Source organism: Podarcis vaucheri (genome assembly GCF_965113315.1).
Source record: "Podarcis vaucheri genome assembly, chromosome: 1".
NCBI classification, from domain to species: Eukaryota; Metazoa; Chordata; class Lepidosauria; order Squamata; family Lacertidae; genus Podarcis; species Podarcis vaucheri.
Genome location: NC_138759.1, coordinates 85,630,630 through 85,647,029, shown reverse-complemented (window position 1 = coordinate 85,647,029; position 16,400 = coordinate 85,630,630). Strand labels below are relative to the sequence as shown.

Sequence of the window (16,400 nt, the reverse complement as noted above, 5' to 3'; positions counted from 1 at the left end):
TTAAACAACACTCAAGACCAGGGGGTTTAGTTAATAAGAAAATTATTCAAGATAAAATGAGAAATCGATGGAAGAGAATTGGGGTCCAACTTAGGGAAAATCTATTTTTGTTTTTCTTTATAAAAGGATTAATATTAAGATAAAAAAGAAAATGCCAATTTGCTGACACAAATTTGGAAATAGGGATGCAAGGGAGGGGGTGGGGGGAAGTCAAGGACTAGGGTTAGAAAATTAAGATTTTCGGAAATTATATATGTTTGTTGTCTTTTATGTTTGTTTTGGTGTTTTGTCTTTTGTTTTTGTCTATATAAAATGTGAAAACCCAATAAAAATTTTTGAAAAAAAAATGGATTGACATTCCTTGTATTTCGAAGACTGAAAATGACAGGCATTGGTGGACATGATCAGGATTGGATCCAGAGAGTATGGGAGACGTGGGGTACCCTTATCTTCTTTACCATGGTCCCAACCCTAAATCGTATCCAAGTTTATTTCTCACGTCAAATAGCTGTCACAGCTTAAACAACTACATTCTCAATCAGGACTTGATTGCTAATTGACAAAAATGTCAAAGTGCCTTCTCTTCACAGTTTCTGAGAACAGAATGAGTGAACTAGTAATTTCTTTATGGCTATTCTAACCTCCCTGTTTCTTAAGGTATAAATCACAGGGTTCAGTAGAGGGGTTAGAAAGACATAGGTCACTGAGATCAATGTATCCTGATCTAGCGATGAGGAAGACTTGGGTCTCAAATACACAAAGGATGCACACCCAAAGTGTGTTATCACCACTGTGAGGTGGGAGGCACATGTGGAGAAGGCTTTCTGCCTTCCTAAGCTGGAAGGGATCCTTAGGATGGCAGAAATGATGTAAAGGTATGAGACAAACATCACCATGACTGTGCCCAGCAAAACAATGGCACACAAAATAATGATTGCAATATTAGTCAGGTGCAAGACCGATTCATCAATGCAAGCCAGAGTCAGCACAGGTAGGAAATCACAAAAGAAATGCCTGATTCCATTTGACCCACAGAATGGTAACCTAACCTATTAATACTCAGTGATATGACACATCCAGTTACAAATGAAGCAGCTACCATTTGAGTACAAACCCTTTTGTTCATCAGCACCTGGTACTGAAGTGGGCAGCATATAGCCACATATCGGTCATAAGCCATAGCAGCAAGCAGGAAACAGTTGTTTGCTCCGAATACAGAAATGAAAAACATCTGCACGGCACACTCGTCAAAGGAAATGCATTGACTGCCTGTCACCAGGGTCACCAGCAACTTAGGGATGGTGATAAATGTAGTGCAAGTTTCTGATGCGGAGAATGCAAAGAGTAGAAAGTACATGGGGCTGTGTAAAGTCCGGTCGAACAGGATGACAGACATGATGCTGAGGTTGAAGACCAGGATCGTGCCATATATAAGAGAGAAACCTAGGAAGAGTAGAGTTGGTTTCTTTCCAAAGACAGAAAAGCCCAGCAAGAGAAATTCAGTCACTGAGCTGTCATTTCCCTTATTCATGTTACCAATAATGTTATCTGACCTGAAAGGAAAATGAGAGTGAAGTCTTATTAGTTTTAAAAAAATCTCTCTGATCTAACCCTTGGCATTAACCCTGCCTTGAGGTTTTGAAATACATTGGAATAATTGCAAATGTATTGCTGGAGAAATTTATCCATTTAATTTCTCTAAAGTTCGCATTTTCCCTTTCTGCAATATTCCATATTACCATGTCAGTTTGAATATTTTTAAAAAGCCCTTTTGGAAATTTATCTGCAGATTCTTGGGCATTTTCTCCTAACATGCATATTTTGGCAAACGATGTTGCTTAATATAATTAATCTTTGTATATTTCTCTCTCTCTGCATGGTTATGAATATTTCCCCTTAATATGCACATATGAAGAACTGCATTGCAAAATACAAGGAAGTGCAAATTTTGAAGGTCTGTGCATTGTTTTAGGAACAGCAAAGTAGGTCATTTCACATTAAAACGAGAACAGAACCAAAAATTCACCCCACCCTGCTGCAATGAACCACTCCCTACCACATATTTTTAGGCAGAGTAGCACTTTGAAAACAAATGATCTCTGCCTTTGTTACATAACACAGGTGAGCAAGATGCTTCATCTAACTCTAATAGATGGTTTAGGACTGAATACAGTTTACTGAATCATTCTTTATACAGCTTCTGTTTCTCTCTCAGGCTTTAAAGGCAATTCCTGTCAATAACATTTTTAAAATGAGCCCTGAAACGAAGATGGAGACTAGCAGGGATGGATGCATACATCAATGAATGAACTAAGCTATGCTACTATCTTCAAGTATCTTACCTCTGGCTAGAAGCAATCAGCACTGCAGTTGCGAGTTACCCCAATTTGATTTTATCTTATTAATTCAAGGACTGGTTCATCACTTGGGAACATATTCCCCTGATAATGTTGGCTATGCAAAACATAAATAAAACAATTAATCTTTGGAGGTAGATGGTAGAGGTGAAGGGTTTTGACAATAAAGCTGAGTATTAATTTGAATTGTTTGAATTTATTAGCTATGCAAAATTATGCTTGTTCCATAGTATTTTGACATTTTTAAAAGAAAAAAAAAGGGGGGAACTATAGTATGTTCATGTGATTCATGTTAAAGTTTTCATAGTTCCTAAATAGTAATTATTATTTTCTTACCTAAGATCTATATATCTAACCCGTCTCTCTTCCTTGAATGAAACTTTCCAAGGATAAGAGCTAGGGCTCTGCAAGACATTTCTGATTCTGTTCAGGGCAGGATTAGTATGTATGCCACCTTGGGCTCATTAGAGGAAAGGTGGGCTATAAATGTAATAAAATAAATACATAATACATAAATAGAAAATATTTTATACAGTGCTGTCTCATGTTTGGCTAATACAACTTCCTGATACTGGATTTATCTGAAAACATCTGAAATAATGTTAATATTTTTTGTTAGTAAGTCTAGCCAAAGTCTAGTAAGTTCAAACTCCGATGAGACTATTAATTTTTTCTGTTATTTCTGCTAGATTAGTGATACATGTTTTATCTGTTTATTTGCTTAACTTGTGCATTTTAGTTCCAACTACTAGCTTATTTAGGGATGCGTGTGCCGCTGTAGTCTAAACCACAGAGCCTAGGGCTTGCCGATCAGAAAGTCGGCGGTTCAAAATACTGCGACGGGATGAGCTCCCATTGCTCGGTCCCTGCTCCTGGCAACCTAGCAGTTTGAAAGCATGTCAAAGTGCAAGTAGATAAATAGGTACCATTCCGGTGGGAAGGTAAATGGCATTTCTGTACACTGCTCTGGTTCGCCAAAAGCAGCTGGCCACATGACCCGCCGCAACCCCAGAGTCATTCGTGACTGGACCTAACAGTCAGGGGTCCCTTTACCTTTACCTTAGTAGCTTATTTATTCTTTCTGTATGTTTCCTTTATTAATTGCCAATAGTTCCAAGCCTGTTGGCTCTCGTTAACAGGTGCATCACCAGAGTGGATGTCCATTCAGGAGACTTGTCTATCCATGAAGCTAATTTTTACTAGTTACCCCTTCCCCTTGCCCTTCCCTTAGTAGTTCCTGGCAGTACTCCCTGAAAATCTGCTCCAGTGGATTTTAGTACTATCTGGGCCAGTTTGGAAGGTGGTGCCCAGGCCTCCAAAGGGGAAGGGGGAATTGGCAAAGGTTTTCTCCTCTCCCTTCCACCAATGAGTAAAATGGCTGGAAGGAGCCCCTCCATGTGCTGAGTGGATCCAATCTAATATAAATAACAATGTCACTCAAGGCCAGCCCAGATAAACAGCCAGATTTAGAAATGTGTCTAAAGTGCAAAGTTGATTATGCAGAACCCTTATCTACTTTTAAAAAATGTGTCTGAAGTTAACATTTCCCATTCTAGCTCATATAAGAATGGCCAATCGACATAATCAAATGCTTTTTTAACATTGACAGACGTTAATTACAATAATAACCTGAATGATTTATCTGAAAGAATACTGCAAGAAAATATACTTGTTCATGTCACAATAGAGTATTTTTTTCAGCTTTTTCTGAGATGACTGAAATATTTTGGTAGGATGCTGCCTTATACAGTACAAGGTGAGGTAATTTCTTTCATCCATTTTTATTATTTATTTATTAAATTTCTATACTGTCCTTCATGTGAGATTCACAGGGCAGTTTATAATACAGTGGTACCTCAGGTTACACACGCTTCAGGTTACATACGCTTCAGGTTACAGACTCTGCTAACCCAGAAATTGGGTTCTCGGGTTAAGAACTTTGCTTCAGGATAAGAACAGAAATTGCTTGGCAGCGGTGCAGCAGCAGGAGCGGGAGGCCCCATTAGCTAAAGTGGTGCTTCAGGTTAAGAACAGTTTCATGTTAAGAACGGACCTCCAGAACGAATTAAGTACTTAACCTGAGGTACCACTGTACACAAATGCAAAAATGCATAATATACGGTAATAACAAACCAAAACAATGACACCCCCACAGCATTGCTTACAGTATTCCACTGTGCCAAGCACATGGCTGCCACATCAGCTGCAAACATATCCTGCTAAATGAAGATGCCAAAGATTGAGCCTGGGACCTTCAACGTCTCAGGGGTTTTATTCAGAAGAAATGTTCTGAGCTGTTTCCATATTTTTCATGGGGGGCGGGTGTGGAGAGTTGGTGTGTGTGTGTGTGTGTGTGTGTGTGTGTGTGTATGTGTCCTCCACATCACTCTGAGCTCCCTCAGCACTACTCAGTATGCCATTCATACTGCTGTCCTCAGGTGCTTCTTAATGACTGCCATCTTTATTTTAATGGCTTGTTCTATGGAAGATATCGTTGTGATCTAGCAGAAAGGTAGGGTAGCTAAACTTGTCAACCAGTCCAATTTTCCACTGTTCATATTTCAGGGATTCCGTCCATAATAAGGAAAAGACAAAGGTTTCATTTGACACCCATTTCCCTTAGTGATGTGGTGATGGAGGCATGGCCAGCAGCTGTGGTCCTACTCTCCTGTTTCATGTGATTACAATCCTATGGAACAATGTTCTTCAACTTTGGCTCTCCAGAATTTGCACTCCCATTGTTCTCAGCCAGGTTAGACAATGGTCAGGGATGATGAGAGTTGCAGTACAACAACATCTGGGGACCCAGGGTTGAAGAGCACTGGTGTGGAGGAGAGCACAGATTCTGATAGAGGCATGATTAATCTCAGATTCTGATAGAGGCATGTCCAACTTCAGATAGGTTGTGATCAAAAACTCAGTATCAAAAAATGGCATAGATCTACCCATTTTCATTCTTCATCTTAAACATACTCTCTCCGCCCCCTCTCATAACATGTGTGTTTTAAGCTGTGTTTCTTTTAGACCCCCTCAGGGCCAAACTGGTCTGTCTGATGGTCTCTCCCGCCCGCCCCACCCCAGAAGGTCACTGGCTGGTTAGTGGAGTGCGCTGCGGAGCTCTCACCGGCCGCTGCTTCTCCTCCGGGTATTAGTTGGGCTAGAGGAAGAAGCTCTGAAGTAGGCCAGTGACGTCTGTGTTGTCTGCTCAGGGGAGCAGTAGCACCATCCAAACCAGCAAAATACAGGGCCAATTAACACTCGAATTGGAGGGACGAGGAGAGCGTGCAGGGGGTGCTTATGTGGAAGGAGGTGGCTAACTGGATGCGGGAGGGGGGAGTTTAAAGCAGCACTCTCTCTCTCTCCCCCCTCAAGCCCCCACCACAGCAGCAACACACACAACATGCCAGCAGGATGGTTGCTTGGTCCCACCCCGCTGCCGCCGCCACCATCACTTTTCCTGGCCAATAGTGACAAGAGGCAGTGGAGACACATTGCTGCCAAGCAGCCCGGCCCCTGCTGGTGCTGAGGCTCCCCACAGCTCTGGGACCAAGCGCAGGGGACTGGCTCTAGGGAGGTCCTCTGACAGCACCTTCCAGCAGCGTCAGGGTTTCCCAGACCGGGAGAAAGGAGCTTCGGATGACAAAAGTGCAGAATGAGTGTGCACAGCTGTCTTCCGGGGGCAGAAGGATCTGAACCAAAGAGAAGTGGCCGTGCCAATGTCCTACTAGCAAACCCTCCGCTGCTTAGGAAGACGTGTTTGCCTCCTGTGATGTTACTTTGGAATCCTTTCCATCTCACTAATTCGTCGCTTGCTTTTAATGCGCCCTGATCTGTTGCCCGCTTTGCAACTCGCTGGCAGGAGACGGAATGCTCCAACATTAAACTGTTTTGCTCCATCAATTGTCTCTTTTGGGGGACGGGGCTGGGGGTGCTGAACCCTCCAGTCTCTCCCTCAGTGAGGAGACCCTCCAAAATCAGCAAGCCTCCAAAGGGAAAACTGACATCGGGCAACATCTTGACGTTGCTCCACCGTCCACCGCTGCTGCCTGCCCATTGCCAGCCCTCGATTTGTCCTTGCTCAGGAAGAGCCTCTTTCGCAAAGCTCTGTGTTTCTACCCAGGGTTTTCAGGCGTGTGTGTGTGTGTGGGGGGGGGCTCCACTGCCTCTCTCTCTCTCTCTCTCCCGCTCCATGAAGGCAACATCCACCTCCCCACCGACAGCGCTCTATCCCCGTTTGTATAGCTGGCTTCAGAGGAAGGAGCCTGGAGAGAGAAGGAGTAGTACAGAAAAACCCCCAGGATCGACTGGGGGCCTCAGGATCGACACGTTGTACACCCGTGTAATAGAAGAGAGATATTCATCTCTCCCATAGATGTGCCGAGTATTTCGATCACTTACGTGTTAAAAAGTAAACTCTGTGTTGCACATTAATGTAGTGTCTCATTCCCTCTTTGACAGAAGACAGATATCTGAATCCTCTGTGTTTCAGTAAATTTAATAACCACTGGTCAGTAAAACTTACATCTTATTCGCATATAGTGAAAGGTAACTCACACCTTACACTTCTTTTACTTATGCAAGGAGAGCAGAGGAAATCCACTCTACATTTATTTATTCACCATCACCACCTGAGCATCCTATGATCACAGGTTTACCTGGTATTGGAAAGATGATGCAAGGGCTATGGTGGAGTTGTAGAGCCCTCCCACTTCCTTCACAAAGCTGAGCAATCACTTACCGGGTTTTGGGAAGGAGATGTGTGGACTCTAGGACCTGGCCAGAGCCCCCCCCTCTTCCCAAAGCTGGGCAAGCAGCCCTCCAACTTGCAGAGGTCAATGCAAATATTTGTAAGCTATGTATAGGATAACAGCATTACCTGGATGTAGCACAAAGTAAAGGCCAAAATTCATAATTTAGACATTGCAATAAAGGTAGCAGGAAGGAACAGGATCAGACATAGGACGATGATAGTTACTGTCTCTGAGAAACAACCTTTCCTCCAACCAACCTTTTGAAAGCTTCTTTTACCTCCTTATTTCTCAGACTGTAGATGAGTGGATTCAACATAGGTATCGCAAGGGTATAAAAGACAGAGATGATTTTGTCTTGCTCCACTGAATATTTTGAACTGGGCCTTAAGTACATGAAAATGGCTGTCCCATAGAATACAGTGACAGCCGTAAGGTGGGAGGCACAGGTGGAGAAGGCTTTTCTTCTGCCCTCGGCTGAGTTGATACGAAGGATGGCAACAAGAATGTATGTGTAAGAGACAAGAATGGTCAGGAGAGTTACTGATACAATTGCTGTTGAGAAGGTGAAATGAATTATATCAGTGACGCCTGTATCTGAGCAGGAGAGCTTTAGGATAGGGGGCACATCACAGAAGAAATGGTTGATGATGTTGGATCTGCAGAAGGACAGATTAAATATGAATGATGTCTGGACAATTGCATTCACACAACCTGTTAGATAGGAACCAGCCACAAGCAAATAACAGAGCTTTTTGGACATGAGAGCAGTATACAACAGTGGGTTGCAGATTGCAATGAAGCGGTCATATGCCATCACACCCAGCAGGCAGCACTCACAGGATACAGCAATGCAGAAGAAGAAAAACTGCAGGGCACAGCCAGTGAAAGAAATAGTTTTGCTTTCTGCCACAAAGGTCATTAGTGTCCTGGGAGCAATTACAGTGGAATAACCAATATCCAAAAGTGACAGGCTACTGAGGAAAAAATACATGGGAGTGTGGAGCCTGGAGTCAACCCTGATTAATGTTACCATGCCAATGTTCCCCATCAGGATCAACAAGTAGATCAGTAAGAACACAGTGAAGAGAACAAACATCGTATTCTGGTTATCTGTGAATCCCAGCAATACAAATTCAGTAATTGTGGTGAAGTTTCCCTCTGCCATTTATGTAAGGTGTGCTCTCACCTGTAAACAAGAATATGAGAACAATGATGAAAGAGAATTATTTCCATTCTTGACATGACACAGAATAGCATATCATCATTCACATTTTTTTCAAACTGCAGAAGTTTCATGAGGCCACATGCCTAGGGTGACATAGTGCTGCTTAACCTTTTCTCTAGGTGTTACACATGTAACGTGATATTCTCTCCCCCCTCCATCTCTCATTTAATCAAAGGCTGTTTTTGGAGGCCACACATTTAAGTGGAGGAATAACAAGGAACACAGAATAGCATATAGCCCTTCACATTTTTTTACAGCCAGCAATAGTTTCAAAGGGCCACATGCTTAAATGGAGGGGGTGACATAGAGCTGCTTAATCTTTTCTCATTCCACCATTTCCTCCATACCATTCTGGTCAGTGACCGAAATAAATTGATTCATTTTTTCGTTCCTTTTCTCCATAGCAATTTTTTCTCTAATGTGTGCAAAGACAATACAGGAAAAGGCAATTATTCTGGAGTTAGATTCACTCTCTCAAGCAAACAATTTGCAGAGGCCACAGGGAACAGGACTATCCCCAGTTAGGAGACCTTTCCCTATGCTACAGATGTCAAAAGATGCTACAGACATCTATGCTACAGATGTCAAATATAGATGTTGATTAATATTTACAGGCTGCCATTACCTTAAAACTTATAATAGCACATTTGACTTACCTAGAGATTCCTCTACATTGCCTGCAGCATTTCCCACACGACTAAGATTTCCTTTGCATTCTCTTGCATTCTAAAGCAGACATAGAACAAGAAGCCTTATGATGACAAACACAGGTTGTTTTGATAGCATGGTGATCCTAATCTTCAAATAGGAAGGCTGGCAGAATGAGAAGACTGTGGTGCATTTATATCTCTTAAAGCAAGAAGGAGGAAGCCTCAAAGAGGGAGGGAGGTAGATGCCATTATTTGGTCCCAAAGAGATTTGGATTGGGTGAGCATGAGTTGCAAAACATTCCTTTCATAAGTACGTTGAAACAGAGTCCCTGAAAGGTCTCAAGGCAATAATCATAAAGCCACAAACAGAAAAACTCATTAAGATTATCTTTATATTCAGTGACAGCAAATGAAGCGTCCCCCTCCTCTTTTAGGATGAACTTCAACTGCCCTGTACCAACAAGGGTGATGATGTACCCCCTTAAATGCATCTTTCTTCCCTCCAGGGTCAGCTCTGTCCTAATGATGTTTGTGTGCATGATGCCCTACATCAGGAATAGCCAATGTGGTACCCTCCAGATGTTGTTGGCTGTAACTCCCATCATGCTTTATCATTGGTCATGCTGATGGGACTAATGGGAGCTGTAGTCCAGCAGCTAAAAGGTAAAGGACCCCTGGATAGTTAAGTCCAGTCAAAGGTGACTATGGGGCTGCGGCGCTCATCTTGCTTTCAGGCCGAGGGAGATGGTGTCTGTCCACAGACAGCTTTCTGGCTTGTGTGGCCAGCACAACTAAACTGCTTCTGTCACAACGAAACACCGTGACGGAAACCAGAGTGCACAGAAATGCCGTTTACTTTCCTGTCGCAGCAGTACTTATTTATCTACTTGCACTGGTGTGCTTCCTAACTGCTAGGTTGGCAGGAGCTGGGACAGAGCAATGGGAGCTCACCCCGTCACGGGGATTCAAACTGCTAACCTTCTGATCTGCAAGCCCAAGAGGCTTTAGACCAAAGTGCCACCCTCATCCCCTGTAGTCCAGCAATGTCTGGTTGGCATGATATTGGCTACCCCTGCCCTACAACTTGTGCTGGATTGAGAAACAGGAAATTACATGACACAGCATGTGGCTAGAACAATAAATATAAATACCAGCTACAGAGCAACTATTTGTGATGGTGGGATGAATTAGATTAATTTATGAAAACAAAGAAAGAGGAGAGAATGATTATTCTGAAATCTCACAATAGGGATGGCAACTTGAATAAAATATTGGGGAGCCCAGCAAACCCTGCCCTGCATCACAAGATGAGGTACACACTCACCATTTGAATGGCAATGGTTAAATATTTTATTGGGGGAGAGGACAAAGGGACCTCAGCCCCTAGAAGTTGGCTCCTATGGATGTCTCATAAGCATGTTTGATTCTGTGAATGTGCATTGAAAAGTGCACAATGAGAACATGCTGTGCATAGTCTGTCATCATGATGCATGTCATAATATCATGTGTTAAGATATGAGGGAGAAAACAGATTTTGTTTGAATTTTAATGAGAAACGACCTAAGTCACACTTCTTGCACCAATATGTCTAGAGGAGAAACACAACTATCATTCAAAGTTCGCACTTCTCTGAGTTTTGTGATGCAGTTTTCCAATCAAATACTGTGCACAAAAATACATATATTAAGTGAAAGTGTGCATAAAATTCACATTAGGTTTACAGCATACAAAAATGCATTCTCATGGTTACATCTGCTTACAAATATGTGTATTTTAGTCAAAATTAATGTGTTTATTAGGAAGAAATTGCACTAAAATACTGATGCAGTTCAATGAGGACTTCTTTTAAAACAGCAACAACAATAATTGCTACTTCCTACAGAACTATGGAGAACCAAATTAAGATTGAAAACTGAGAATCTGAGGGAATCGGAAATCAGCACATTCCTCCATTTGTCTCTTTGGCCCTCTTATCTGATTGGTTCTACTACATATGCTCCTTCTGCACAAGCATATGAGATTACCAAACGGAACAATCTGCCTTCACCACCTGCATGCTATTCTGGGAGTCCTCCCAGGTGTGTTTTCTTTTTTTGCGGTGGTGGGGGGTGGGGGAAGCCCCATTATGCAAGCTGACCCCTTGTGCAGGGCTTCTTCTGAAAGGATTTGTTAGTTGAATCCTAACCCAAATCTGCAATCCTGAGTAAACAATGCAGATTAATTCAATCTATGGAAAGAACTTGTTCCATTGCTTTCAATGGGACTTCATTAAAATTAGCTTTAGTTGGATTGGGACCATTATTTCTATAGTGAGAATAATGCATCATTTAGATGTTCTATCCAAATATTCCCAAATATTCCTGTTGACAAATTATAGACAAAATTATTGGGGGAAAGATTGTAATGATGCCCCAAGAAATTTATTATTAATCCCCAATAGCTGAGGTTTCTGGGAAAATATTCCCCAAACCCATCTTTAGAGATTTCAAACACAACTGATGCAAGAAATAATGAATTAGCTAGTAGCAAGAAGTGTTGGAAAAAAGCAGCAATGCAAAAGCCAGCTGCAGGTGGCTGGAATGCAAAACAGGATGTTGTTGTCTGGAACTGTACTGCTGGGAAAAAGGGGCAGTCCATTCTCTGTACTGAGCACCGGATGTTAGCTCAGAGTGTCATCTGACCTGTACTGGAAGTACAGGGGCGGAGTTGTGACTCTACTGCTGGAGTCTGGAGAGTGCAGTCACGTTTCTCTGTACTGCTGAAATGACAGGAATAAAAGACATGTAAATAGACTCCTGTCTGTCTCTTTACCCCTCCCTGGGGGAATGCAGGGAGGAGGGAGGATGGTGTGTTCTTCTCACGTCCGTGAGGAGGATCGCCGATTTATGACCTTGCCTGTATCCTGCCGGGAGACGGCTGGTTCACGGGAAGGCCAACAAGTATCTCAGTCGGTTGCCCGGGGGAGGCCAGTTACCTCTGACTACGAGCTGAGATACTGACAAGAAGATCACTCCCAGGGGTTTGAGATGTGCCAGAATGGCCACTTACCATGCTTCCACGGCAAGCAGCGGTGGTGGCCTGATGCAGTTGTCCCTCTCAGCTGGTGCAGAGGCTCACGGGTTCCCGCCAAATCCTTAGATTTGAATGAGCTGATGCGTGGCAGCCTAGGGGGTGTGGCTTGGGGAGCAGACCTGAATGAGGCAGTCTTCGCTCAGGTCTCCTTCCCAGCTTTTTATTCTGGCTGGCCCAGCTGAGATTTGCCAGATCCAGGAGAAGCATGAAAAGGGCAGAGGGGAGATTGGTGATATGTGCACCTTGTCTCCTATTACTTGGAAAAACCCTGGAGTGGAGGGGACTTAAGCACCTGTCAGGAGGCAAGGAACTTCAGTCTGTGTAACTGCTTCATGGGGGCAAGTCCTACCAGAGATGAGTTGCTGTGCCCAGTAGGCCAGACACTCCTGTATGGAACGGGTTTTTGCTAATAAAGAGTGAAGAGTTTATTGCTGGCTATCCTTTGACACTTAGTATCAAGCACTATTTAAAAGAAAGGTAGAACTGCAGGAATGTGGTGGGTTCTGAAAATGGATATTTCAGCTGTCAAAGACCAGGGCAAAAAGGTGCATCTTCAGCATTCCCTGAAAGCTGTATAGTGCAGAAGCAAGATGCTTTCTCCAAATTAATCTGGGAGCTATAATATATTAATATAGCGTGCTAAGAGCTTTTAGGAGACCCCTATTCCTCTGACATAGCTACAATTCCCAGAGTTCCCCATGAAGAAGGATTGGTTGTCAAACTACTCTGGGAACTGTAGCTCTGGGGAAGGAATGGGGGTCTTCTAAGAACTCTCAGCACCCTTAATAAATTATAGCTCCCCAAATTCTTTGGAAAATGCCATGACTGTTTAAAGTAGTATCATAGTGTTTAAAACATATGGTATGAAGGTGGCGTCAAATTCCCCTCCCTCCCCAAGTGTGACATCTTCATGGGCCATTAGCTACTTTGTTTACTTTGAGAAGATAATTCCAAACCAGATGGCAGAATAGATGTTGCTTATTTTGTCCTTTCCTAACTGTAAAGTGCTAAAGGGTTTCAAAGAAGCGTATTTGAAGGGCAGCCTTCTTCCACACAATCCTGTTCCCTGATTGTGCTCAGTTTCAAGAGGCTTTACTATGTGTTCCACTATGTTCAAAAAGATGATTGGTTCAGATGCAAGACTGGCCATTTTTCTACTGCGGCACCCAATTTGTAGAATACCCTCTTTCTAGTTGCTTCATTTGGCCCCATCTCTTTTAACTTCAGGTGAAGAGCTAATGCCTTTTTATTTCACCAAGTTTTTAGTGCAGGTAGAACTTCCTGGTTTTGGTTGTATCAAACTTAGTTTTATTCTACATAGACTTATTGAACTTAAAGGACCTAAGTTTGTCATGTTCATTAGTTTTAGTAGGCTGGACTAACGCTGGAGACCATTCTTAAAAAAGTGTTATTTTATCCTTCTCTTGTTTTCAGATTTTTATTCTCAAAAATGATTACATTTAAAATTAATTACAACAGATTCAACTTATTTTAAAAATAGGCAAGAAATACAATAAAAACAGCCTGTAGATAGGAGAACGTAACATTTTTATAAAATACCCAACAATATTTGTGTTTCAACATTTATCTGTGTAATTTTCTACAAACATACAATAAAAGGAGCACCATGTCTCAACAAAATGATTATCTACCTGTGTACCTCCCTTTACTCTTATCATGTTCACCAATTTTATTATTTGAATGTTCTCCCAAGTATTCATGATCCAATTATCCATTATGAGGTGGTGTTGATTTTCCTCTAAGGGTTACATTTTTTCTATAAACTAACAGGACAAACAATTTTATGTAACCAAAAAGCACCTCTCACATCACATCACATCACATCACATCATATTTTATATTTCTTTTAGCACAGATGTCCCAAAAACATTTTTTCTTGGGCATGAACAGAATACATCCTTCTCTCTCATTTTTCACACACTGAAGCCAGGATTTTGCTTATCTGTGCCAATCACTGATTACTCAGGTAGCAGCATGCCAAGGAAACCACATGGCTACTCTACCCCTTTCTGATGGGTCAGCATTCAGTGGATTAAAGGCTTCAAGGACAGCTCATTTTATATAGCCTCTCGAGCAAGCTAGAAATGAGAGGTACCTTAGGGTTCTCACCAGGGTAGCCAAGTGTTCTATTAGTATTCCAAGAAAGGATTGTGCAGTGTTCTAAAAGACTTCTTCAAAACTGGACATAAAAATGGAAAATGCAGTTCAATGAAAGCAAGTTAACAAGATTTACATTTGGGCAAAACCCTGTAACTTTGCATGTACAAGATCAGCATCTGAACTGGGCTCTTGGAGATGGACAATTAAAATCCACAAAATCATAATACTTTAAACAGATCTATGTTGGAACTTTAATTGAAATACTATGACACAAATGGTTTTGACACCTACATTATTACCATATAATACATTGTCTTATGTGTGCATCTCAATCATGCTTGTGCCAGGACCATTCCATGGGAGCTTGTGGCTTTCCAGATGCTGCTGAGTTATTTGGAACCATGACCATGAAGTTTCTAAATTATGTGAGGAGCCTAAACACACATGGAGCACATTCCTCTTTGCACAAATTTGCACTCTAACATATGATGGGAACTGGGAGTGGAAAAATATTGGATGGAGCAGAACTGGAGAGTGAATCCCCACACTCACCCCATCTGTTTAAACAGGGTGTTTGCCAAATGGTCTTATACTTCCATTGTGATTCGACCTATTTATTTAGGAAAGATATTCAGATCCAATCTTATTTATTTCAGTGGCTTAACTAAGAGAATCCTCTTTCCTATTTATCATTGCAGAAGGCACTATAGCTTCCTTCTACATGGTAGCATGATGAGGTGGTCATCGTGTTAGATATCATTATCTGCCCTCTAACATATGATGGGGACTCGGAGTTGAAAAACAAATCCTTTTCATATCTTTCTTTAGCTTTAAGAAAAGGTCATGCTTTTACTATTTTTACTTGAAAAATATCACCTTCTCTGCCGTCCTACCAAAAGCATCTTTCACATCTTTGTTCCTTAGGCTGTAGATGAGAGGGTTGAGCAAGGGGATCCCAAGAGTATAGAACACAGAAACTATTTTGTCCTGATCCTTTGGGAAACTGGAGCCAGGCCGTATATACATGAAGAAGATGGTCCCATAGAAGATAATGACTGTGATCAAGTGGGAAGCACAAGTGGAAAAGGCTTTGTATCTGCCCTGGGCAGAGCTGATCCTCAGGATGGCAAAAAGAATAGCAATGTAAGAGACCAAGACAATGAGAAAAGTTGTCAGCGCAATTATAGTGGATAAAACGAAATGCACAGTGTGAGTGACATGGGTGTCTGAACAGGACAACTTGAGTATTGGGGGAACATCACAGAAAAAATGATTAATGATATTTGAACTGCAGAAGGACAAAGTAAAAATAAAATAAGTCTGGAGAATTGAACTTGTAAGTCCACAAGCATATGCAACCACCACCAATATGGTACAATGCTTCCTTGACATAATAGCAAAATAGAGCAGTGGGTTGCAGATGGCTGTGAAGCGATCGTACGCCATCACTGCAAGAAGGCAAACTTCTGTGGTTATGAAGACAGCGAGGAAGAAGAATTGCACTGTGCATTCCTTGAAGGAAATGGCTGTCTTCTCTGCCACAAAGGTTGTCAGCAACTTGGGGGCAATGGCAGTTGAATAACCAATATCGATAATGGAGAGGTTTCTCAGGAAAAAGTACATTGGGGTGTGGAGCCGAGCATCTACACTGGTTACTATGATTATCCCAAGGTTGCCTACCAGCGTGGCTACATAGATAACCAGGAACAAGATGAAGAGGGGGACTTGGAGGTCAGGGTGGTCCATGAATCCTACAAGGATGAACTCTGTAACAGTGCTTTCATTATGCTTCATTCTATATTCCTCTGTAAGAGAATTAAAAAGAATATGGTTTTTGAAGCTGGATGGCTACCAGACTACATTAAAATTCATTCATTCAAGTCAACTGTACTTTTGAGGGGAATGAACAAACGCCACAGACACAGGCATTGGTTGTAGAACCTTTGGCCCTCCAGGTGTTGTTGGTCTCCATTCCCAACAGCCCCAGCCAGCAAATCCTATGGTCAGGGCTAATGACAGTTGGAATTCAATTGCTTCCATTATTGAAATACAGGTGATGTTATTTCCACATTGAATTGGAATTAGTGGCAAAATTCCCTTCATTTTATAAAACTGGTTTTTACCCATAACATTTTACCCATAATGCTTAAAAATATTGCACCCTGTGACCAATTGACAGAGTTTAAAGGTACATCTATTCACACTCCACCTTCTCTTAAACACC

The 16,400-nt window shown here is 42.0% G+C and overlaps 2 protein-coding genes and 1 pseudogene across 3 annotated transcripts; all 3 read right to left on the bottom strand.

Annotated features, from left to right (window-relative positions):
• Nucleotides 1–584: 584 nt before the first annotated feature.
• Nucleotides 585–1,531, bottom strand: LOC309526325 (olfactory receptor 10T2-like; annotated as a pseudogene). Its single transcript has one exon. The product of its transcript is annotated as an olfactory receptor 10T2-like (transcript).
• Nucleotides 1,532–7,328: 5,797 nt separating this feature from the next.
• LOC309526338 (olfactory receptor 5AR1-like) lies at nucleotides 7,329–8,273 on the bottom strand (the record flags this gene model as incomplete). Its single annotated transcript, XM_082212272.1, has 1 exon — nucleotides 7,329–8,273. The coding sequence occupies one exon, from the start codon at nucleotides 8,271–8,273 to the stop codon at nucleotides 7,329–7,331; it is 945 nt and encodes a 314-aa protein (XP_082068398.1).
• A 6,761-nt stretch (nucleotides 8,274–15,034) lies between these two features.
• Nucleotides 15,035–15,970, bottom strand: LOC309526405 (olfactory receptor 5AR1-like; the record flags this gene model as incomplete). Its single annotated transcript, XM_082212449.1, has 1 exon — nucleotides 15,035–15,970. One exon carries the CDS (start codon nucleotides 15,968–15,970, stop codon nucleotides 15,035–15,037), a length of 936 nt encoding a protein of 311 aa, XP_082068575.1.
• Nucleotides 15,971–16,400: the final 430 nt, after the last annotated feature.